The 24892-nt window shown below is 44.6% G+C and overlaps 1 protein-coding gene across 8 annotated transcripts in view; it reads right to left on the bottom strand.

Moving 5' to 3' along the window:
- Window positions 1–24609, bottom strand: part of slit1a (slit homolog 1a (Drosophila)) — an 87654-nt gene extending 63045 nt beyond the window's left edge. For 6 of the 8 annotated variants that reach the window (XM_071480662.1, XM_071480660.1, XM_071480658.1 and 3 more), the window contains exons 1-4: window positions 23969–24608; window positions 12803–12874; window positions 10420–10491; window positions 8878–8949 (exon numbers count right to left, since the gene is read on the bottom strand). In XM_071480662.1, coding sequence (XP_071336763.1) covers window positions 8878–8949; window positions 10420–10491; window positions 12803–12874; window positions 23969–24177 — 425 coding nt within the window. In that variant the 5' untranslated portion in view covers window positions 24178–24608. Of the gene's footprint in view, window positions 1–8877; window positions 8950–10419; window positions 10492–12802; window positions 12875–23968 lie in introns of all 8 variants that reach the window. The other 2 variants (XM_071480655.1, XM_071480661.1) reach the window with 2 other exon arrangements.
- Window positions 24610–24892: the final 283 nt, after the last annotated feature.

Raw genomic sequence — 24892 nt, forward strand, 5'->3', positions numbered from 1 at the left:
TACCAGCAGGAGAGTATTGTGAAAGGGAGCCAATATTGGAAACAGATAGGCATTTGTACTGGAATTCAGTTTTTCCTCTTTGCTACGCTCACCGGCCCCGTGCAGCCCAATATGTCTTTTTACTGGAATGTGGGCAGTCCACGTACCTAAGCAGACAAGTGTCTTTTGTTTACTGAGGAGGTAGGATGGCTGAGGAGAGTGGGCAGAGCACAGAGGCAGAGGATAGAAGGCTCTGGTTACATTCAACATTTAAACCAGTTGTAACAGATGAGTGTTTAAACTTTATTTTCCAGGTGCTGTGCCTGTTTGTTTTCTCCCACTGGTCACAGTGACTGTGTTTACATGCATGCATAACTCATTACTGTGAATGACCAGAAATGGTCAAACAGGTTGATTCAAGTGTTTACATGATTCAGACATTTCAAATACACAGCTGTTAGTCTGACAGGGGGCCTGGTGGTCAATAGAAAAGTGCCAGAAAGTAAAAACAGGGAACACAGATGGATGGTGTTTACTCTACTTTGAATCTGATGCACTGTGAACCACTGATTTAAAGCTTGATCCTATTTTTGTATATATCAGTAGCATTTTTTTTTTTACAAAAACTATGAAAATCCTGACACATCCTTTGATTTGAGGCAGAATAATGCTCAGGAGCTGCTTTTTGTAGTAATATTTCTTAAGGTAATAATAGATTATAAACTTAAAGTGCTATTATGGGATATTAAAGCAGGGAAGGAAAAAGCTCCTAATGTATTTGAGGCAGAAGGGAGCTCACATTCCCTTTCTGCAAGAGGCCCATTTAGAAAAAACAGACTCATTAAAGCTATGAAGACACTGGGTAGGAAACACTGTCTGAGGCGCTGGCTCTTCTAATAAGGCTGGAGCTACCATCCTGATACCTATTAAAATACAAAACCTCTGTACTGATGAGGTGGAGAGCTGGTAGCTATATATGCTAGACTTTTACAGCACTTGCAATATTTTTATGAATATTCTACTTGTAGTTTTTGTTGTAACATTAACATAAAATCTCTTTCACTTGCAGATTGCCTTTTTTTTTGCATTCAGTATTTTGCACTCAGTTTCACACAAACTGAAAATGCCAAACATATCCAGAGTAATCTGTATGAATGCCAGGTTTAATTTGTAATCAAGGCCCATTGAAAATGCCAAATTAAATTCCATCTTTAATAGCAGAGGGATTACCTGGTTAATGTTTTTACATGGCAGGTGCATAAATCTGAGCGCTGCCTTGATTTTTTCATAACTGCAATTCATCTAAATGCAGTCAGTGATATATAATACATGGAAGCGTCCAAGCACAACCACAGTCCACAACTGCCAATTAGCAGCTCTGCTGGGGCTGTAAGAGGAAGGCGGTGTGCATCTCAACAGCAGTTGCAGAAAGATAAAAGTTGCCTCATTCACTAAACCAACCGGGATTTTCTCAGCTGAGAATCAAACCAGCAAATCTGTTGTCTGAAGTTTGTTTCTTATTAACCTGCACCATCTCAGCCTCATTAACCTCGAGGAACACAAGCTGTCGTCTTTATACAGTAAAACAATCACTCACCAAGTTTTCAAGTTCAGCTGCAACGTGTCAAGAACAAAAGGCCTGGAGGTGTGCTAAGTATAAAGTCCTAGGAATGGACCTGCTCACCACAGACAGAGAGGAGACAGAGCACAGAGTTCACACACACACACACACACACACACACACACACACACACACACACACACACACACACACACACACACACACACACACATGCACACAACACACACACAGAGAAATATAGCCACAGGGAAGAGGAAAGAGTTCAACCAAAAACTCTCCTTCCAGAGGATAAAGGGATGCATCTAAAGCCTATAATTACATACACACACATAACTAAAAATCCAAAAATCTCTTTCCATCCATTACACCACACTTTTCCCAAGCAAATGGATCAGATCTCGTTCAGAAAATATGAGGCTCTTTTTTTAAACATTTCACCTCCCAACCCTTCTTTTCTCTGTGTGTCTTCCGCTCGCTGAGAAAAGGTAAACAGCCCGAGTCCGAGCCCCGCAGAGCATTGGTTGCTACAGCAGTAAGTCAGCAGGAGGTGGGTAAAGTATGTGTGCAGTGGCATTTGTGTGATTGCATATGTGTGTATGTGTGCATGTGCGTGTGTGTGTGAAGGCATAATTTGCCCTGCAGTTTGTTTGTTTGTTCTTTTTAAATCTCTGAATCAGAGACAGAGCCCGAGGCCACAGGATAGGGCTGGAACAATCATTTACTGTACGCGTGTGGGTTTGCTGGGCATGTGTGCTGGGGCAACACGTGTGCATGTGTGGGACGTTTTCCTGCTTCCTCCTGCTCAGGAGGATGTTAGGAAGGGTTTTCAAACCCCCCCCCCTCTCCCCTGCCTCACCCATGGGATGAGAGGCTGTGTTTGGGTCTGCTTGGGCTACTTCCAACATTGAGCTCCAGAGTCTCGAGTCCAGACCCTAACAGCTCATAACTAGAGATTACACACAGATACTGTAGTCTTCCTGCTAAGCTCCTCACACGCGACACTTCCACATGAAGATCCTGAGCAGATAGTTTTGATCGAAACCCCAGTTCTTGAACTGAACCGTAACAAAATGGACAGATGTGCTGAGTGAGGGAAACGCCCATAGCAGGGAGATTGCACTCTATTATGGTGATGAACGGGCTGGGTTTCTCATTCTGATAGCTGCATTCATACTCCATGCTGCTTTACTGTACAGAGCCATCATACACACATGTCTACTAGCCATGTGTTCATACGCACTCATGCAGGACAGCCCAACCACGACTATATGGGTTATTGCTGGCTGGGACTGCAGCATTCCTCAAGCCCCTGCTTTGAGATTCCAAGGAGTTAGTGTGTGTGTGTGTGTTTGCATGTGTGTGTGTGTGTGTGTGTGTGAGGACATGAGGGCAGCCTTTTCTCTGTGTGTGTCAGGTCCAATCTGGACCAGCCGAGGCCGGCCGTCACAGAGGCAAACAGTCGGCAGCGGAAGAGGAAGGAAGAGGAGGAGGAGGAGGAAGAGGAGGCCTCCGTCTTCGGCAGCTCCGCGAGTGAAATCCCTGTGTGTGTATACTCATGACGGATCTAGACCACACTGTGATGTCTTATTCATGCCGTATCAATTCATAATGACCAGGCCAGTCCCCAATGTGAAGATGTACATGCACACACACACACACACACACACACACACACACACACACACACACAAGAATGTGCACATGTGTATGATTAGGACGGTCATCGCAGAAGAACTTGTGTGTGAATGTGTGTGCATGTTGGCTTGTACGATTATTTAGAGCATCAGAGCTGGTATGAGCGGGTATGTAGAGCAGTGTGTACCAGACACTGGACAGACACACACACACACACACACACACACACACAAAACAGCACTGATGTCCCAGCGCTTTAGTGTGAATATTTAACAAGCCTCAATCCATCTGTTCAATTATTCATGAGGAAGGACACAGAATCGTTAGTAAATATAAACACTGCTGTTTCTCTCCTGCTTTCGCTGCATCTTTGCTCTTCTCTTTTGCACCTCTGACCGTCTCACTCTCTCTTCTTCCACTTTTCTCTTCTTCATTCTGCCTGTTTTTTTTATCTTCTCTTTCTTTCTCTCTCTCTCTCTCTCCCATTGTGCTGTGGTTGTGAATATTTCAGATGGCGGAGTGGTTTTTAAATTACCCCCTTTTGGCTTCCGCTCTCCTCACATGGTTTGGTCTGCATTTCTCTCTCACACACAGTCCGACTCGTAAAGAAAACAGCGACAAGCCATAAAAGCCACTTTTACCAGCTGACAAGGACAGGGGCAGGAAGAGGGACAGGGGCAAGGAGTTAAGGCCTGCCTGGTATTTTTCGATTGGCAGCCAGGTCAGGTATTTCATACTCCCGCACAAACCCAAACTCTAGCCCTGCATCTAGAAAGTTAGAATTTAAAGAGTCACCCAGATTAGGAAAAAAAATCCTCCCTTATTCCTAGTGGTATCCAGCCATGCAGACCGTTTTGGCTCCACTTATCCAAGTTTTGATATATCTTTTCTGACAGCAGTATAATGGAGCAGAATGAAGTCTTGTTTGTGGTGTTCACAGCTTTTAAAAATAACATTTTAGAACATCAGCAGCTGTATCTCTTTCAACAAGCATTCTCAGTCTATTACTTTAGATAATCCATAGGTATAACTTATCTCCCAAAGAAAATAGTCCTTCTAAAAATGGTTGATAGTTTTGTATGATTGTTCAGTGGATTGTAAAGAAATGTTGCTGTTAAATTTTTCAGTGTTGCGAGCGCCTCAAATCTCAGAGACATATCTCTAAATCTGGATAAAATAAACTGTGGCTATCTGGACGAGTAGATTTCATTTGTGGTAAGCACAGCTGCCAGTTTCTCTGATGCATGCAGGTATTTTGCTTTCACTGCGCTTAAAGTTAACTTCCCTGACTGAACTCTTTGCTGTCAGTGTTTACTTAGTGTCAGACAAACCACAGTCAAGAAATCAGGATGTCTGCCACCGATGGCACAGAAACCTCCTGATGAAGACGGGTTGCCATGGGGACTGCTGCCAAGCGGGGGCCCGAACAGTCCTCTGAGAGAGAGAGAGAGAGAGAGAGAGAGAGACCTAGCCGTCGAGGCAGGTCATTCATCAGCAGAGACAAAGCGAAGGAAACGACAAGACCAGCTTAGACCATTAACAGCCTGCCAGACACACATGCATGCACAGACACACACATACACACACATACAGAACACAGTATTATACAAACACTTTAAAACAGTCACGAGGAAGAAAAAAAAAACCCATTCACATCAGTCTTTTAATGCCGTCATAAACAAAAAGTCAAAAGTTGAAAGAGTTAATTTGCTTGCTTTGTGGCACAAAAAGTTTTGGAACGCCAAACTGAGTTTGCAAGCCAGTCAATTTGGAGAAAATGAAAAGGAGAAAATATTGTATATCGAATGGTAACAAGTTCTAAAACAAGTGGGAAGACTGTGACAGAGAGATGATTTATAGGTTTAATGATAGTGTTATTTATTCTGGTTTTCCTTCCCCCTAACAAGTCTTCTCTCTCACACTCAGCTACCGTTCCCTCAGCATCAAGACATCAACAAACAGAAAGCAGCATCTCTCCAACACAAACACAGAACAGGCAGCTCGGCATCAACACATAGCTGAAGCTGCTCTTTTATCTACAGTCAAAGCCATATAAAGAACGTAATCCCTTGTGTATGCCTGCCATCCACACATTAGCACACAGAGATGTAATTACAGTGTTATTCTGTGTGTGTTTGTGTCTAATTGGTGTTATTTACATTTTCCCTCTTTCTTCCTCTCTTTTGTGGATGTGTGTGCATGTGCTTGTATGTCATCCAGCCAGTATTTCAGCGTGTGTTTAAGGTTTGTGTATATCAGGAAACCCGTCGTCAAGCATTAACACGAAAATGAAAGATGGAAAAAAGGATGTTACAGAAGGATCAGACACACCCCCTCTCCATTCCTTTGCCAGGGTTTCCTCGGCTCCCCTGTAGTGCAGGTTCTACCACACCCTTCCCTCCTCCATGATACCTCCCGGGGAGACACACAAGGGAAAACCTCTCCTAACTGTCCCCTCACCCCACCACGTAATACTGCACATTAGCTGTTAATGAAAGCAACACCCCTTCAAACAAGCCTGTGTTGTTGCCGGCATTTGTTTGTGGCAGCAACAAGCAACACGGTAATCAAAAACCGCAAAATACCCCTTCGCCTCCTCCGCCCCCCAACCCCCCATCCTGAGCCCAAACCAGATGCTATTCCCCGGGGCCAGCTATCAGGCTCTGCACTCCTCCGACTCCGCTCACCTATCTTTTTTTTCCACCACCCTGCCATCCTTCCTTCCTCCTGCTCTCCCACTGTGAAAAGACACTAATTACAGACATGGATGAGTAGATTACAGATCTGAAGTGCAGTGGAAGTGGGATGAGGAGAAGTCAGGGGTGGTGGGCTGGGGGCAACAGGTCGTTAACAGTGATGAATGCAACTCTATTTTCACTGTTATTGTTCACTGATGTTCTGCGCCGCGCCTCTCACCTCTGTGCCGCCGTTCCCATACCCTCTCGTCGGTGCCATCCATCACCGGCAGCTTTAACTAACTCTAACTATCTCTAATCATCTCTAATCAATTCCAATTATCTCTCCTCAGCCCCTCATGCATCAGTGTCTCTGGTATCTCTCGGGCATGGGAAGAGACAGAGGAGCAGGGCTGTAGATAAAGAGGTAGGCTCTCAAAACAGAAAGCAGTGAAACATACTTGCACTACCTCAATTCTCTCTTCTGCACATAAAACAAAGCATATTGCACATTTCCAAACAACTTTGTAATTGTTTCTATATGTGAATTAGTTATTTTTTTCCTAGAAGAAGGTTTCAGTAGAGTCAAGAGAAAACTGTGCCATTTTTCAAAATCTATGTCCTACTAAAAACACTTGCATTAATTCTCCATCTTCCCTTTGTAGTGAAAACTCATTACCCCATTAGTTTAATGGCTGCATGGGAGTCAAGTGTTTGAAAACTCCCCACAAAACAACAGTGTACTGCTCATTTAACCGACAGCCTTTTTATTAACCCGGCTAGCTTTTCCTCTAAAGTTTAATGAGAGCAACGATCTCATCTGCCATCCCTCCCTCCTCTATCCCCGACGTCCTTCCTTCTGTTTGTCCTCTCAGCGGGGCGTCTAAGACAAATAGCCACTTTGTTATACAAGCTTTTCCTCGAGCCCTCACTCCAGAATGAGCAAAAAGAGAAAAGGCGAGAGGAAGAGTGTAAAAAGTACAAGAAAAAGAGAAGGGGGACAATTAATCCTGTGAAACCATCTGGGATAGTGCTCCACCTGAGGGCAGCGGGCTTTCACATTAACCTCTCTTGTTAGGATCATAAAGGCAGACCCTAACAGGCCCTGGTGAGAACTTTGAGCAAGTGCAAAGAAACACACACAAGTACATATGCAACCATAGCCTCTCTCTCTCTCTCTCTGGCTGTCATCCTCAGACACACACACAAATGCAGAAATGAAATAGCAGCGAAAGTCTTCCTCTGGGAGCTGAGAACCTTTTAAGTCCATTAAAAGCTGCTGGCGGGAGCGAGACAAGGCTGTAACCTAACCGCATCAGTCTGGAACCAGAACTTACGGTGTGGCCCAGACACACCGCTCAGGGGTTAAGAAACACATTAGGAAAAACCTTTGTCTTCTACTGCTGGTCCTGATCCCACGCCACTAGACCTAATTTTTTAACAAGCACTAGAAGTCTTTCATAAAGTAGTAACTATCAGTCCAACACAGGCACCATAAAGATGCATTATTTTTGATTCCATGGCCGGATGTAGATTTGTTTTAACCGTTAAAGAATGTATGGCACTTCCACACCTGAAAGGCTTCAAGATCCATTACAGTTCTCTTTCATCCAGCCAAGGATAAAGAACAAATGAGTGTATACACAGACACATAGCGAATTGGTTAAGCAATGTTAAACAAAGTCTCATTCTCCGGAACATGGCAGAAAAGCCAGCGCAAGGTTTAGAATAATGAGCGTGAAGTTAGATTGGATGAAACAGGGGAGCTGTGCTAGCACAATCCTCTGGCTGTTGGCAGAGCCCGCTGCTCCAGATGGACTAATCACGCTTGTTCAAGGCCATCCACTGGTCTGGAAGGCCTCGGTCTGCTCTGCGTCTGTTCCAGCTAGACAGACAACTCAGTGCTGCTCAGTGTTAGCGAGCCACAAGCGGGCCAGCCTTGCCCCCAAAAAAGGATGAGGCTTTGCCCTAAAGCCCCACAGGTTGGTTTTGGCATAATGATAGGTGACATGGGGAGATAGTTGCGAGGAAGTGACAGATAGATTCAAGATGGTGTTAAAACATCAAACACAAGATAAACAGATGGAGGGCTGAGGCCGGGATCATGGGTTAGTAGCACCACTATGTGGATAGAAGGGGGGGGAAATGATTTTTCCATGTCCCACTGTTTCATTATTCCCAGATGCTTCAGGTAATCTGAACTGAAATAATGGGAGCTGGAATGATCAGCTAGCAACAGGGACACTGATTATCCTGAAGAAAGAGAAAAAAAAAACATGGAGCCTTGTTGCAGATGGGAATAAAAGTTTAGCATTACTGTGGGATTGTCTCACTGTATGGGGTGCCGGAGTTTAAGAATGTATGGGTGTGTGATATTATGGGATAGGTCCTCACAAGTGGAAACCAAATCAAGACTGTGATGACACATTTCATTCATAGGATGGAGGTATTTGAGTGCACTGGCAGAGGGAACTTCTCCAGTGACATAAAACGACCTCATTAAGTAACACAGACGTCCTTTCACCTGGAACACAGTTCAAAATCTAATGTGTCCCTTAGTTCAAGTCCCAATGTCACACCAGCTTCCTGTCACCAGTGGATTCTCCTGCAGACAGCCAAGCACGGAGAAACTGCAGATGACCTGGCACGAAGGCCCAACAACGTGCAAAGAACTCAAGATTTCCACTCATCCGGTTCATTTTGTCTTTCACACTGAAAAATCACAGGGTATGATTCACACACATTGCCTAATAAGTCAAATTGTTAATGAGACTTTATGACCATCCAGCAAGTGCAACTGAAGCTTAAACATTCTTTAATTATGTTTAAACCAAACCGAAGCCAACATTCATCAGACTTCTTGAAACCATGCCATGCAGTGTATCGCCGTAGTACATTAGATCTCTGAGCAACTCTGGTGGCTTGCATAATAAAGGAAAGACAAAGAGAGATGGTGTGTATACTGACAGAAAAGACAAAGTGAGTGAAATAAAAAAGTGAACTTACAGTCGAGACAGGGCAGGGTTCTTCTGAAACAGCAACTCAGGAAGCTGCTGCAGTTGATTACGGTTCAGCCGCCTGCGGCAGGGAAAACATATGATCAACCAGTGAGTTTGTGTGTGTGTCTATGCATGTGTGCCCTTGAGTGTGTAGGCTGTGAATAATTTCTGCTAGCTGCCGTAGAATCGGCTTAGCCACAGGCTATTGTGTTTCAGTGTGCTCTGAATGTCACATAAATATCCAACTGAAAGTTCAGGGGAATTAAACTGCTAGTGAGAGACAGCGCTGTAAATTATCTCTGCACAGTTAAATTACAATGCTGCGCTCAGTAGAATTCACTGCTCTCCTGACTTTCCCAGAGTAACGGAATAGCAACATTCCCATTTAAACAAGTGAATTACATTCACTAGTTATCTGAACAGGGATAGATTTTATCTGGAGGAAAAACTATCAAAACAAGATGTTTCTAAATAAAATTAAGAGAAATGGATGAGCCTATTCAAGCCCAAGGAAGCACTGACAGGAATGGTGGTTGGCAATAGACTCCATGTCGAACAACTAACGTCCAAGACTGGCAGGCTTTATTCAAATACAACAATTAAGTCAATGAGGAACAGACTGTTGCTAATCTGTTGGAAACCACAACTCTCTTCCCTCTGAATGGCCCATTGGAGGCACATGGGAGTGAATGCAGCGGCTGTGGCACAGAGAGGCTACAAATCTGTAAGGCAGGCCGCTGCCATGCCTTCAGACACATTCAGACAGATGTTGGGACCTGTTCCACTCACTGTATACACTAAGAAGAGTGCTTGGCCAGCTGAGGTGGAGATTTAGTGCGTAATGGGCATTAATGGTCTGCTGCTGCTCTGTTCACACTGAACTGTACCTGCTGGTGGGTAAGTGGCTTTTAAACATTAGAGAAACGAGCCGCTTAATTTCCACATTGGTCTGGCACATTGACTTGTCTACCCAATGTTTGGGATCAGTTGAATACGGAGGAGGAGGGAAAGCGAGTTGTTACGCGGCCTCCAGTATGGTAATGTAAATTGTTAATGTGGGTTTGAGACCAGGGGAAAGTTAACCACTATGTGTGCATGACGGCATGTGTCCATAAAATCATCTGCTGTGCAGGTTTCCATGCGGGGAGAACTATTGATTTGCTAATGAGCTGGTTGAGGTGTGGTTGACTGTGTTTGTCTGTGTGTTTTCCCAGCCCGTTTACAAGCTGCCAAGGAGTCCTGGTGCTGTCCAGATGAGCCAGGGTCTGCGGTGGGGGAGGCCTCTTAAGCCCACACATCCCACTGCGGGCATTCCTGTCAGGCAAAGCTAATAAAAAAATACTCCCAGCCCACGCTGTACCCTCTCAGCACCATACGACCACAATGAAATGACAGGGAAGTGCCTCGCACTTGATACACCATTTACAGTCCGTTCCTCCTGTTAGGCTCATTACACTCAAGAGGTGAATACAGATCAGTAGAAGTTGAAGTTGAAGTTTAGGAAAGAAATAAAAATGTGTCATTGCTGGTCAACCTTGGTGGTACTCACAGTCTCTCCAGCTCCTTCATGTCGTCAAAAGCCCCACGCTCTATCACAGTAATCTGATTCTCCATCAGCTGCCTGCAGAGAGAGAACAGACAGAGAGCCTTAGAAACTACATGATACAGTGTGGCTTTGACTTTTTTACGAGTCTGTGGACGGTCACTCAGGCTTTAACAAAGTAGAAGGGGCTTTGGGGTTTGGGTGGCAAGACTTCTTGCAGTATGTATATTCAAGCTGCGTGCAGTATATTCAACACCTCTCTCTCGCGCGCGTGCGCACACACACACACACACACACACACACACACACACACACACACACAGAGGGGGCAGTGGTGTGGACTGAGGGCACAGTGTGGAATCTTGGCAAAAGACACAGGGATAGCAGCCAGGAAAGTTTCCAAGGTGGCTCAGAAAGTGTGGGTCTGGGCTCTGGTGTGGTCCACTGGGTGTAGCAGCTGGGCGGAGACGAGACGAAAGGTAGGCAGGGGGTCAGAAAGTGTTAGAGAGGAAACCAATGTGGACTCCAAGGTTTTTACAATTGGCGCAATCAAAGGAAAGTAGGCTGTGTGTGTGTGTGTGTGTGTGTGTACCTGTTGGATAGAAAAGTTGGACAGTATCAGAGTTGCAGGCACTACATCAAGGCTATTAGTCGAACACAAATAAACATGGATGCACACAAATATACAGTACACACACACACGCACACAAGCAGGAACACTTCCTTTCCCCACCTACACTGCCAAAGCTAACGCACAAAAAAGAGGCTTGGATGGTTTTGGAAGTGTTACAATAACACAAGGTCAGGAAGGAGAGAAAAGTGTCCAGGAGCTTTAGAAGCAACAAGAGCTTTCCTTCATTACGTATACAACTGTTCTGTGTTGTAGGCAACCTCTCATGTCTCCTGTGAGGCCGCGCCGCGCTGCAACTCAGCAGTCTGGGCCTCCTCCCCATCGAATATAAATGCTAATCACTGTTCGCACTCCATAAACATAGAGAGAAAAGTGCAATTCACCTCCGATCTCTGTCTCATGAATTTAGATGGAAGTGAAAAAAATTGTGATGAGTACTTTTGAATTGAGAAAAGTTTTATTTTGCAGACAGTCTGAGGGCATGTAGCCTTCAGTTTCTCTGATCTATTTTTTTCCCCCAGTTTGTTCTGCATCCTCTCTCCATCCCACACACACACACACACACACACACACTTGCTGATCTAGACCAGCCGAGCACCCAGTGCCAGATGAATGATTGTAAATCAGCTGTGTTGATTTTAGACTGACAGGATGGATGGCAGCTGACTGTAAAGATAAACCTCTGTTCCTGTTCGGCTCCTTCTGAGGGTTGCATAGGGGTCAGCAGGATCAGAGGTCAACCTGCTGTTAGTCTTGTGGCTGTTGCCCCAGAAAGATCACACCCAATACACAGAGACAGACTTTTGCGCATGCAGACATGCCACACACTAATCATGCATCATGTATATGGTTGGCTGACACTGCAGAAAGAGTGTGTGTTATGTGTAGCACAGCGGTGGTGGTGTGAGAGAATCACGCTTTTACAGCAAAGGAAGCTCTGTTTTTAGTACCCCTGCAAGGAGTTGTTTCCTTCTTACTTGCTAGTGACAAGCTGGCGACATGAAGGCATTTAACCTCTGCATGGGGGTAGAGGATGGTGCAGAAAAGGAGGCATGCATAGGAAGACGAGAGGGGACAAGGAGTGGTGGGAGCAAACAAGAAAAAGAAAGGGGGGGGGCAGGGGGATGGGCGAGTAACGATGAGGCTCGAAAATAGTCGGGCTTTGCGGGGTAGTAGGAATTATGTGCAGCTCGTGTTACATTTAAAACGTGCTCAGGTCTACACAGCTTCCCCTTTGGCAGCGTTTTTATCACCAATGGTGCTACACACAAGTGTGTGCGCACACATGCACACATATAGACACTTGTAAAACTACTTTAAGTCACAAGTGCTTTTTAATTTCAACATGGAGGGAGTCAGTGACTTCACCTGAATGTGTTAACTGTGTTGAGAGCCTATTTAGGACTTGCGCTTGTGTATACATTACATGTTGATGTGTGGGAACAGAGGGCAAGTGAGTGAGTGTGAGTGTGTCTGAGGGACAATAAGTGCTACTACAACAGACAGAATACAGTGAGAGAGAAGTCCATTACATCACTAGTTGCAGTCACTCAGCAGCTTAATGTGCTCCTGAGTAGGACTCTTGACAGAAGCATCTCCGCTTCGCTGGGTTTATGCTAATTTGAGCTGCAAGTCTGTACAACTTGTGAACTGCAAGCTCTGGTACACGCGAACAGATAAACTCTGACACGGACACACAGCACAGATACACATACAAACATCTCATCATCACACATCAACGGGAAGGCGAGTACTTACAGAACTCGGAGGTACTTGAGTCCGGCAAAGTCACTCTTGGTGATGCGTGTGAGGTTATTCCCATTCAGCTCCCTGTGAAGACAGACACATAAATTTGTATGAATAATTAATCTTGACTGTCCCTCTGGACCTGTTCAGCCTGATGACTAAAGGAGCAGACAGTGGTCTGGAGGCATCTTTGTCTACTGATACCTGAGTCAAATTCTTATCTGCAGCTTTGCAACACACACACACGACCACACATTTCACTCACACATGGAGCACACACACACACACACACACACACACACACACACACACACACACTGTGCCCGAAGCTGTTTGTTAAAGCACACTACTGGTGTAATATGTCTTTAATTGCTGGTGTTTATATGAAATGCAAATTGCTTTAAATGTGATGTCAAATGTAACATAGAATCAGAAAGGTTGTGTTAAAGGGAAGTTCACGCTTAGCTCTAATGCCACTGGGAGATATTAAAAAGTCCTATTAAAATGGAAGCCACATTTGAGCTGCCTGTTTGTCTTTCTATTCCAGCCCTCTCTCACCAACACCCACAACCCCCCCTCTCTCTGTCTGCCATGTCCTTCTACTATTGGTGGGGATTAGCTGGAACCAGTGGAGGGGATTTGGGTAGGGCCACAAGGCCAGAAAGCTAAGTGCTGTGGATATAATGGGAGCAGCCTCCCTGCTGAGAGCTGGCTGTCACTGCAAAAGAAGGGAGAGACAAAATAGCTGAAAAAGAGTGGTTTTGAATTTACTTTTGGATTCTTACAAGTTATCCATCATCTAATGGCTGACAATAATTATTTCCTCAGTGTTGTGCTCTCGATAACTCCAGTGGCAGCATGCTGAACTTGAGTGTGTCACCCGCAGTGGTTTGGTGGATTGGGTTACCTATGCTGATATAAGAGAGTATAGTATTATTTCTTTGCAGAAAATTGTGGAAGATTCATGGTTAACCTCAGTAGCAGATTGTATTGTCATGACAGCGGAAAAAGAAAGCACGCCAACCATACAAGCCACCCAGGTGGTGAGCGAAATCAAAATATGCTGAGTTTCTCTGTGCTACTGCACTTTCTAAGTATTATGGGTCCACCCTACCATGACCTTCCCAACCCCCCACCCCAAAGCCCAACCAAAAAACTGGTTCCAAATCTACGCCCAAAGCACTGGTCTCTCTCCCTCAGTCACTCTCTCCTTCTTTCGTCTAATGACCACTCCAGGGACTGTAGCGCTATGCAGTACGAAAGAGAACGGTCATTATAGACAGATGGTGTGTGTGTGTCTGTGTGTGTGTGTGTGTGTGTGTGTACACAGGTGCATCGACAGGCCAAGCGACAGGGCCACGGGAAATAAATAATGGACTGGGCTTCATTAGTCTGGGCTCCGATGCACACACATGTGGTGCTCATTACAGGTGCTTACGCAGATAGGCACACACATACACCCACACACGCTTCTGGATTTCCAGTGTCTTATCTTCAGGGTGGTCACTCCTGATGACACCCGGAGGACGTTAAGAAGGAGGAAGATAGAAGGGGAGACAGAGATGGTTAAAGCGAGGGATGGCAGGGAAAATATGTGGGAAAATGACTCACACGTAAACAAGTGAAACCACACTTTTCTCCTGCAGCAATGAAGTCTTGCTTTATCCTGTAAAAAGAGACATGCCATAGTTTCAGCTCCAGCTCCAGGGCTGAGTAATCAAAGCTGTTCTGCAACAACATCTCAAAGTATTTTGTTAGTTGAGATCTGAAGTAAATTTGCTGTTCCTGGAAACGCCCTGAGAGGATGCTGCAATATCCTGCTGTAATAGTCCATCTTAAAAACCACATTGGCACCTGCTCATGCTGTGACATTTAGGCAATGCTCAAATGCCACCAGCAGCCTATGAAGTTTAAACTATTCAGGATCCACACTGTTCATGACATACTCTGACCTTTTCCACTGGCATTTTGCAAAAGAAACGATGCAATGTTTTCAAGTCCTTGAAATTGCACAGGTGATAATCAGGTTCCTGAAAATTGCCCAGGTAATAACGTTCCCACTGTAGCTCATGTGCTTCAAGGACTGTTGACATGACCTTCTGCAGTTGACTGTTGTGCTGAGCTGTAAATAACACAATCTATGAAATTCACTGTCCCAAGCATGCATTTTGCATAAAAAGGGAACTCTCAGACACTTTGCACTTTATGATAAGAGCACATGGCTCATATAAGTATAGTGCTACAGCTTCTAGTGCTTGACCCATGTGCAGATGTCTCCCAATGGAGTATTCTGTCTCTGGGGAAACTTGCCAACTTACTCCCTCGTCTGTGAGGATGCTCTGTTGCTCTGGTTGATGGAAAGTAGCTGGGATTCACATCAGCTTTAGTAACTTTTGCATGTGCACACACACGTACAGAGAGTAGTGGTATGCAAATGATATGGTCAGTGAACATTGCTACTAAGTTCTGCATGGATGAACAAATGTTGGTGATCCCGCAACTTTAATGCAGAGAGGTAGGAAAATATGGACTGTGAGTCCAGAGTCAGGGGTGCTCATCTCTGTGCTGATTTCACGTCAAGTAAAGGCACTGTAATATATGGTGTCACTGGCTCAAAGAAAAATCTGCTGTTTATTAGCTACAAAATCAGTCACCGCCATTTTCTTTGTTTTACAATCAAAGGGAGCTAAGAAATGGCTTTTGGCACAGCAGCAAAGGCACGCTCACTCCTTTCATATACAGATGTTTTGAAGTACTGACTTTGTGCAGGTTTTCACATTACAGTCCTTCAGTATTACTTTGGAGGCCAAAAATTATTAGGTATCATTCCCAGTTCCTACAGTGAAGGATTTCCACCTCCAACTGCTTCAGTCAAATCCGTTCCATCCTCTGGAAACTCTGTAAGGATCCCCAGTGCTGACACACTTCCTGGAGAGCAAGTGGATTTATGACATCACTATCTAATCCCTTTTCATCCTCCGTCCCAAGCTGATTGATGCCTGAGAGTACTTCCTGGTGCACCTTCCCTTGGGTGGACAAGCGGCAGCTATGCTCCACCGCTCTACATCTCTATAATTCAAAGGGGCTCAGAGCGCTGCTACAATGCTGAAAAACTCATTATGTTTATTTCTGCCAGCTGCTGGGGTCCCTCGGCTGAGGGGGACCTGGTTCGAATTGAGCAACATTACATAAAATAAAACCCAGAGACTAGAGGGAGGATAAGCAAACACACTGGCTCACTAAAGCCTGCGCACAGATACACTCATGCAGATAGAAATATCCACATGGACTCTGTTGCTTACACACATACACAAAGACCATAAAAATATACTGTATCAAGGAATGCACACAAGCCCACCTACTGGGATGTACACAAACAGCGCCTGTGGGAAAGGCAATTGCATTCTGTTGGGAGCTCGTCAGAGCAAAAGAACATAATGGTAACGAGAGAAACTACTGCTGGCTGTACAGCTTTCACCAACATTATCGATTTATGCAGAGACACTGCAGAACTGAAATGAATACGGACGCAGTGGGACAGTGAGGGCCAGCAGACAAGTCAAAATGATGAGTCAGTTACTTACATAATATAACAAGGCAGACCACTCAATATAGAATTTTGTGCAAGCTGTTTTTAATTGATCAGCAACACTGCTGCCACACTTTGGGCACTAGGATTAAGAGAGTATTGAAAATGTTGTGGTCACATTCTTTTTGTGTCCCGATACTGACCAATACCCACCTTTAGACGTGAGTCACAAAGGTGGGTCACTGTACCAAGCTGTGGTTTAATATTCTTATGTTTGCAGCTGCAGAACAACTGGCACTGCGAAACTCACTCACAGATAAGACAAGAAAGCATGAATTCTCCTCACCCTTTATTCCTATCATAACACTCATGGCCGTGCATCACCCCCTATACTGCTGCTTATTTTCTTTCAGCATGCAGTCGAGCAAGGACAGACTGAAATGGCAACATGATAATCCTTCATCTAGAGGTCAAACTGGACATTGGTGAGTCTTGCTATATAGCAGGTCAAAGTTTAATTCAAACTGGACTCTATATACGAGGCCTACACGTAAGGATTTCGACCGGAAGTAAATTCATCTCATCACTAAATCTTTGAAATTAGATCTAAATGACTTATTAAGGTTCTTATTTTTTGCAGTGCAGCCATTCTGTATCGCTGCTGTCAGCACCACAGGACCATTTGTCCTGAACAGCTTTAGCCTGGCAGGGAAGACAGAAGCCAGCTGATTGAGGATCGGTGGCACGTCGTTGCCCAAACTCCTCACTGTGGAAACAATCTGATGACCAGAAGCCTGAGGTCCTGTGCAGCCCAAGCATGGATGCTCATTAACCACAACCACACACTGATAATGCTATTTGACCAGATCAGCACGCGCTCTCTCTAATGAATGGACTGAACAGGTTGAGAAGCTGCCAAAGAGCGAAGCATTCCTCCTCCTCCAGACTCTACAACATATGGACGTGACAGCCGTGAAACATGCAGGAGAAGTGAGAGGGAAAAAAAAAAGGTAGAGTCTCTGAGACACAGAAAAAGACAGAGCTATTCTGACAGTGTTGTTATCTGCCTAAAAGTGATGGAGTGGAGAAGTGTGTGTGAGAAGTGGAGTGTTGCGCGTAGCTGGGGAGCTGTGAAGAGCTGACGAGGCTGTCTGGGAAACGTCAGTGAAGACATGAGGCCTCGACGGCTGGTGGAGTACAAGGAGAAACTGGCCTACATACTAGTTGGTCCAATAGGATAGAGGACCAGGTAGTACCATCCGGGCTCACAGCAACCTCATACTCATGATAAAGAGACTGAGAAGGAGAGAGAGGGAGAGAGAGAGAGCAGACCACCATGACCAAAACAACACACTCTTAAACCCAACTGGAACGCTTCTATCCACACCAAGAGGTCAGATTTCTGCTCAGCTTGAACAAATGTGGCGAAATGTGGCTTTCAGACGTGCAGTTTAGGCCCTCAACTGTACATTTTTAGCGTGTGTGTGCGTGTGTTTGTGTCAGCAAGCGTCTACGTGTGTGTGTGTGTACAGTGCGTAAAGACTATGTCTGAGTGTTTTCCCGGCTCCTGGGCTTCTCAAGGGCTATTTACAGTTTTCATTCTGCTCAGTCAGGCCTCAGGAGCAAGATTACAGATAGGAAAGGTAAACATCGAGCAGATCCCACACATGCATTGCACGCGCGCACACACACACACACACACACACACACACACACACACACACACACACACAATCCTTTTTTAAGCCTTGACCTGCATCTTGCAGAGCCTCTCTCATTTTATAAACAGCTACAGGTAAAAGTCAAGGACCCCCAAACCACAAGCATCTGTCTTTTGCTGTTTTTACCTGGCCTTCACACTACAACAACAACCTTGACAAGGAGACACAGAGTTGTTTTTTTTCCCCAAGTAGCAGATTCTGCTATAAGCAAAAACTAGACAGACAGCAAGAAAGACGGGGAGTCAGGGAAAAGACAAGGGAGGAAAGTAGCACACAGACACTTTCTGACCAAACATAGATAACTTATGACACGCTTTCAGGCCGAAGTGAATCAATTAAACATCTGTTCCACTGTGTGTTACTGACACAGACTGCAGTGAGAACACACACAAGACTGTATTAGAAGCAGAGACTGAGGGGTCTTTCATGGTTTCTACTGTATCTGTAGTTTGTTCAGTGACGACGCTGAGGTTCTGTTGTGGCTTTGAGTCCTGCATGAAGGCATTGAGGCTGTATGAATGTGTACTTTGACTGTAACATGTATGACGTGGATAAAACATCTGCTCTGCCACATCTATTATGTTTCAGTTATTCCACACACAACGCTGAGGGGACGTTTGCCTGACAGATGTGCACTGACGACTGGTAACTTGATGGATGCTGCATGTGTGCTCAAATCTGTCTGTTGATCCCTACGAATAAACAGTTGTTCTCTGTACATTTCTGTCTCCCACTGAGTACAACGAAATTTACATTCATCCATTTCTCGAACACGATCGGCTCATCTGCTGGTATATAACTCCCACTGCAAAAAATAAGAAGTCATTTTAGAGCTGAAACAAGTCGACTAAGTGATACAGATAAAATGTTAATACAGAAAATTTATCAGCAACTATTTTGTATTACCAGTTTTGTATCATTGGTCAGAGAAAATAACAAAATGGATTAAAAGATACATCGAGAAAATAATTGAAAGATTCATTAATTATGAAAATAATTGTAATTTTCTGAATCTTAAAATATTATTTCTATTAAACAATGTAGAATAATTTTGCCATGGGGTGGGATATTTTTGACTTTTTTTCTGATTTATTTTTATTTTTTCATTAGTTTTTGAGAATCAGAAATGGCTTAATCATTACGCATTACACTCTGCTGTTGCACTGAACACAGCACTAACATGATATACTCTTGCATCTGGAGAGCTGTTCATAATTTCCTCTCAAACTTGTATCACATCAAAAGCATCTTGACTAGCGTGAAATGTGGATTATGAAGACACATCTACAATGTCAGGAGAGTGTTGATCGATTTAACGCACACACATGTGCGCACACACACACACACACACACACACACACACACACACACCACCCACCCCCTTCACTCTCCATTGCCAGCGTCTTACTGGTTAGCCAGGAGGGTTAAAAGCAAAGATGAACTTCCGAGAGATGAAAGGTGATCTAGGTGGATTCTCCAAATTCGATTTTCATGGTCTGCTGAGATACAGCCAGTCTTAGACAGCCGTGCAAAGCAATCATGCATGTACGCTCACATATGCACATGCACACACACATCATATATAAGCATGTCAGATATGCACAAGTAGAAAAAAAAGTGCAGGAGTTGGTCTTGGGAGGCGTTCTTTGACACACTAATGCATGCACACACACACACACACACACACACACACACACACACACACACACACACACACACACATCCCATAGCTGGGGTCATTTCTTAGCTCTCATGAGTGCAATCACTTCCATAAAGTAGCATCAGGAGAGCAAGCCAGTGGGTCTGAGGTGTGTTTAGACACACAGCAGCTGGCTTTGATGCTAAGCAGTCTTTCATCACTCTGCTTAGACAAGCAACACACTGACTCTACATGTATGTATGTGTGTATGCTTTTTGATTAATGGATTACTTGTTTGGTCTATAAAACATCATGAAAACTGTGAAAGTTGTTCATCATTCAATGTGTTGTTTTGTCCAAAAATATTCAATTTACTTTAATGTAATCACTGAGTTTTCACATTTTAGAAACAGGAACCACTGAACCAACCATGACTTAAGTGATAAGTGCTTATCAAAATGAAATACAGATTAATTTTCTGTCCATCAACTCCTTGAATCAACGTAGTAAAAACAGCACTGGGAGCCACAGGATGAACTAGAGTACCCACTGTTTATTTCCACATACTGAGTTGGGCAGAAGACTCACAAAACAACTCACAAAATACTAAAACTCAAAACCCAGCAAGGGAGAGAGATGAGGTCCACATCAGTCTTCAGTACAAGAGGAAAGACCACAGCTGTGTTACACAGGCAGTAAATTGAACTGACTGAGTCCCAGGCCTGTAATTTCACAATCCTACACTGAGCATAAACATTCTCTGAATGATCTTCATTCCAGGCATTATCACTCCCCATGGGACTACCGGCTATGAGGATGGATATATTAGACTGTAAAAAAGGACCTGAATGAAATTCACTCTGCCTCAGGGCTAGACCTATTTAGCCCTTTATAATAAATAACATAATCTCGTTTACTCATTCATTAGCTTTGTGGTTGAGTTACAAGTCTCTTCACTCCTCTGCGCAGTAATCCCTTCATTAGTGATTACTACCTCAGTTACTGTGCCAGCCTTGCCTCGAAGGATCTCATCCTGCTCTCAACACCCCCCAGCTCCACCCCTCACCCCACTTCTTTGTCTAGTCACATAGCCAGAGTTGGCAGGTAGTGGGCAGGCTGTGTTCAGTCTTGTCAGGGTAAATTATGGATCAGGTGGCCGGTGAGCTGTCAGTTCTACCAGCTATGTGCTGGTGCCAAAAACACCGCAGGCATTCCCTGGCACACACACACACACACACACACACACATCTCCCACCCTCCAAATACATATACATGGTTATTGAAGTGAGCGAGGGAGCCCCTCATCTTCAAACACCACTAACCCTCTTGTGTTTTCATCTAACATTACTTATTCACCGCACGCATGTACAAACACACATGGCGGCACATGCGCAAGTTTATGAACAAACACAAGTTAACGTCAAATTTATACAGACACGCACGCACACACACACACACACACACACACACACACACATGGTGTGCAGGCTACCCCTCCACTATTCTGGAGGAGCTCCAACATACCCCCAAATCTCAGTACAGGGTATTTTCTGGCATCAAAACCCCATCATCAATACACTGGCTTTTTGCAATTAGGTAATGGTACACATACACCCACAATCAATCACGCACACACATGCACACAAACACACACACACACACACACACAGCTTTTGCAAATCAACCCTTTCAAAGATGAGACACACAGTTAATCTGAGCAGCAGCAGGGCTGTTAGGGAGATAAAGCAGGTAGAGAGAAAAGCTGCAGGTTTGGTCAATACCAGTCTACCTAAAAGCTTAACTAACACCCTTCACTGTCTGTGTAAACCCACTTTAATCAGCCTTACAGATGCTGATGTTCTCTCAGTGTGGTCTGATATCAGTGTGATTACCATGTTAATGTGATATTTTGCCACAGGAGATGAATAAAGAAATGGCCTGGAGACAAGGGTGAAGAGAGGCAGGGACAGTGCTGGAGAGAGAGGATGGATGCAGAGAGGGAGCAGAGGGGGAGGGAGCAGCTGGTGGCCCGTACGAGGCAGGGTGTGATTTTAACACGTGGAGCTCACAGTCTCATTACAGGCTTCAGTCTGAGCAGCGCAGGGGTCAGACCTGATCCAAACCCAAACTGACAAGTGCAAATGGGATTCTGCTGTCTGTCTCAACACCCTCTGTACACACACCCTGCCCCACAAACACACAGACACACACACACTTTCTCCAAAAGCCAACCCCCTCTCTCTCTATCGCCCAAAAGCATCACCCTGTATACATGAGCGCAAACACACACATATGCATTCACTCCGATATCCCTAAACATACAGTGAACCAGCCTAACAAAGTGAACCTTCTCTACTGTCTTAGCCTCCTCTTGTCCGCATCTGCTTTTTTTCCCCCAGCACTAATACTACCCCCTCCACCTATTAAAGTGAGGCAAGTACATTTTGGAACGTTACACACTTAAATCTTTGTAATTTAAACAAATTTCTACAAAGAAAAAGCTTCCAAAGACGGGGGCCGTCAACTTCAGGGACTATTTTATAAGAACTTGACTGACTCATTACTCGTCTTTGGCCCCAGTATTGCTGACACAATTTCATTCACATGAACACATACATAAATCTAGCTATGCACATGGGATCCTCGTGTGGGGCAGGGTGGGCTGTGTTGACTTGCACAACCACATTGATGAATCACCCCATATAACAACCCGCAAAAGAGGAGAGCCTCCATTGTTACGTTGTACCTCTCTGTGGAGACCGGCTATCTTCTATGTGACCTACACACACAGCCATGCATGCACCACCTCACACACACACCTAAAAAAAAAAAGAAAAAGAAGAGGCAACGACCCAGAATAAATTGCCCATGACCTTTATACACATCATGTTTAACATGCAGCATCCTGAGAATGCCTGACGTGCTTGAAAACATCTAGAGATGCTACAACGTTAAAATCCTCTGCCGCACATGACCGATGAATGCACAAACAACTTTCAACACAAAAATGCTCTTGAGTGAAGGGGCAGGGAATATTTCCAGTGTGAATGGCCATTCATGTAAAAGGAAACCACAAAATGACCATGTTTCCTCTCTGCATCAATGTTGAACCAGCATGTTCACATAAGCAACCCGGAAACACGCAGACTGCCAGGCAAAAAAAAAAGAAAAAAAAAGGTGTTCTTAGAAATTAAATATGAAAAGCATAAAATATGCAGCCAGCTCCCACTATGCCAATGCTGCCTCTGACACAGGCTTTCTCTCCTCTGTTCCCACAGCATGTTTTATTCAAGACTGATATTCTAAAAGCTGAAATAGAACAATCTATTTCCCCTTGCACTCCTCACTTCTGATTTACTGATGAATATTTCAGAGGAATGTCAGAAAAGACAGAGAAACTCCAATCTGCAAGCCGGCTTCTGCCTCTCCTCTCCCTCCTGCCCCCCCCCCCCCCATCCCCGTTTTACAAGACAGTTACGTGATCCTCGTGCAAGACTCACTTAAGTAGCAGATTTGCTTAATTTTCTACATGATTTAACAATTTGTGGAGTGAGTGTGTAGGGGACTGAGAAGGGGAGAGAGGGGAGTCTTTGGCCCAGGAGTGAAGGAAAGTGAAAAGGGATGGGGAGGGGGAAAGAAAAGAGATAAAGAGCGGCACAGTGCTCAGGACAGCACTCTTGATATGAGTCCGGGAAACATATTCCTAAACATAACAGAATCTACGATAATCACAGACCAGGTAGCAAATCTGTTTCCATCTCACAAAAACTTTAAGATTTACACTTGAATTTCAAATTTCAAATTTAACTTTTTAAACTCTAAATTTATATCCCATTTAAAAAGTGGAGGTAAAATTTGACTCCATCCATGTGATTTCAGGATTTAGAAAAAATTATAAAATATATACAATAAACAAGTAGGTAAGTAAGTTATGGACACATGTGAAAGGCAAACATCTGCTCCTGCTCTTTCTAGTCCCTCATGCCTATTTATACCTGACTGGAATGCCAGCGATTGACTGACTGACACATACATACACACGTACGCGCGCACACACACACACACACACACACACACAGGCAGGGCTATTGTTCTCTTTCAGTCTAAGCAAAGTCATATGCACTTCTACGAGATAGCAGCGAAACAGAGAGGAAACAGTGAGAAAAGAAGACAGAGGAGCACAGTCAGGGAGTTTCTGTCTCTCACTCTCTCTCTCTCTCTCTCTCTCTCTCTCACACACACACACACACACACAGAAGGAGAGGAGGTAGAGTACAGATGGTACTCACAGTCTTTCAGTGTTGCGGGGGATACTCCTTGGCATGGTTTTGAGACCCAGTCCATGGCAGTCTACTGTGGTGCCGCTGCAGGCACACAGGGCTGGGCAGGCACTGGCATTGCCCATGAGCAGGGCAGAGAGCATCACCACCCACATCCAGAGTGGCTGCCTGGACAGCCTGCCCATGCCTGCCCCAAAACAGCTACCTCTAACGGGCATATTCACCACCCTCTGCAGCCTGCTCTTCTTCAACAAATCCCTTCCTCTCTCTGTCCACCTTTCTCTCTCTGCTTCTCTGCAAAAACCAAGAGTCCTGCTACACCTCACCAGTCCTCTACAATAATTTGATATATGTGGTGAATTTAAATAGAAAAAAAAAAATGAAACAAATGCTAATATTTTCCTCTTAGCTGTGAAAAAGAGCAAATCCTTTTTGTTCTTCTAGATTTCTTTTGTAGGTTTGATATCCACCACAGTTTGCTGATGTTAAAAAAAAAGAAGCTGCTTTCTTTCTTTTAATTTTCTCCTGGCAAACTCTTCTCCTCTCTTGTCTTTGTGGAGTTGCTGTGCTCTGGTCTGCACACGTCTGCGCCTCTGTCCTCCTCTCACTCAGTCCCGCTCTGCTCTGCTTGCCTGAAGAGAGAGGGAATAAGGAAAGAGCAGAAAGAAAAAAAAAGCCAGTCTCTTTCTCTCTCTCTCTCTCTCTTACACACACACACACACACACCAGTCATCCATCACAAGGATCTACAAATAGCAGAGCCCCCGACTCCACCCCTACCCCTCCTCCCCCACACCCCCCCCTCCACACACACACCCACCCACCCACCCACCCCCCCCAGCAGAACCCTGCCTGAACTCACTCTCATTCTCGAGATCCTTCTTTCATTCCCTTGATTCTATTCACGACACAAATCTACTGCGAGTATCTTTC

This window comes from Trachinotus anak, unplaced genomic scaffold (genome assembly GCF_046630095.1).
Source record: "Trachinotus anak isolate AG129_WGS33_773 ecotype Australia unplaced genomic scaffold, CSIRO_AGI_Tana_v1 ptg000007l, whole genome shotgun sequence".
NCBI lineage: Eukaryota > Metazoa > Chordata > Actinopteri > Carangiformes > Carangidae > Trachinotus > Trachinotus anak.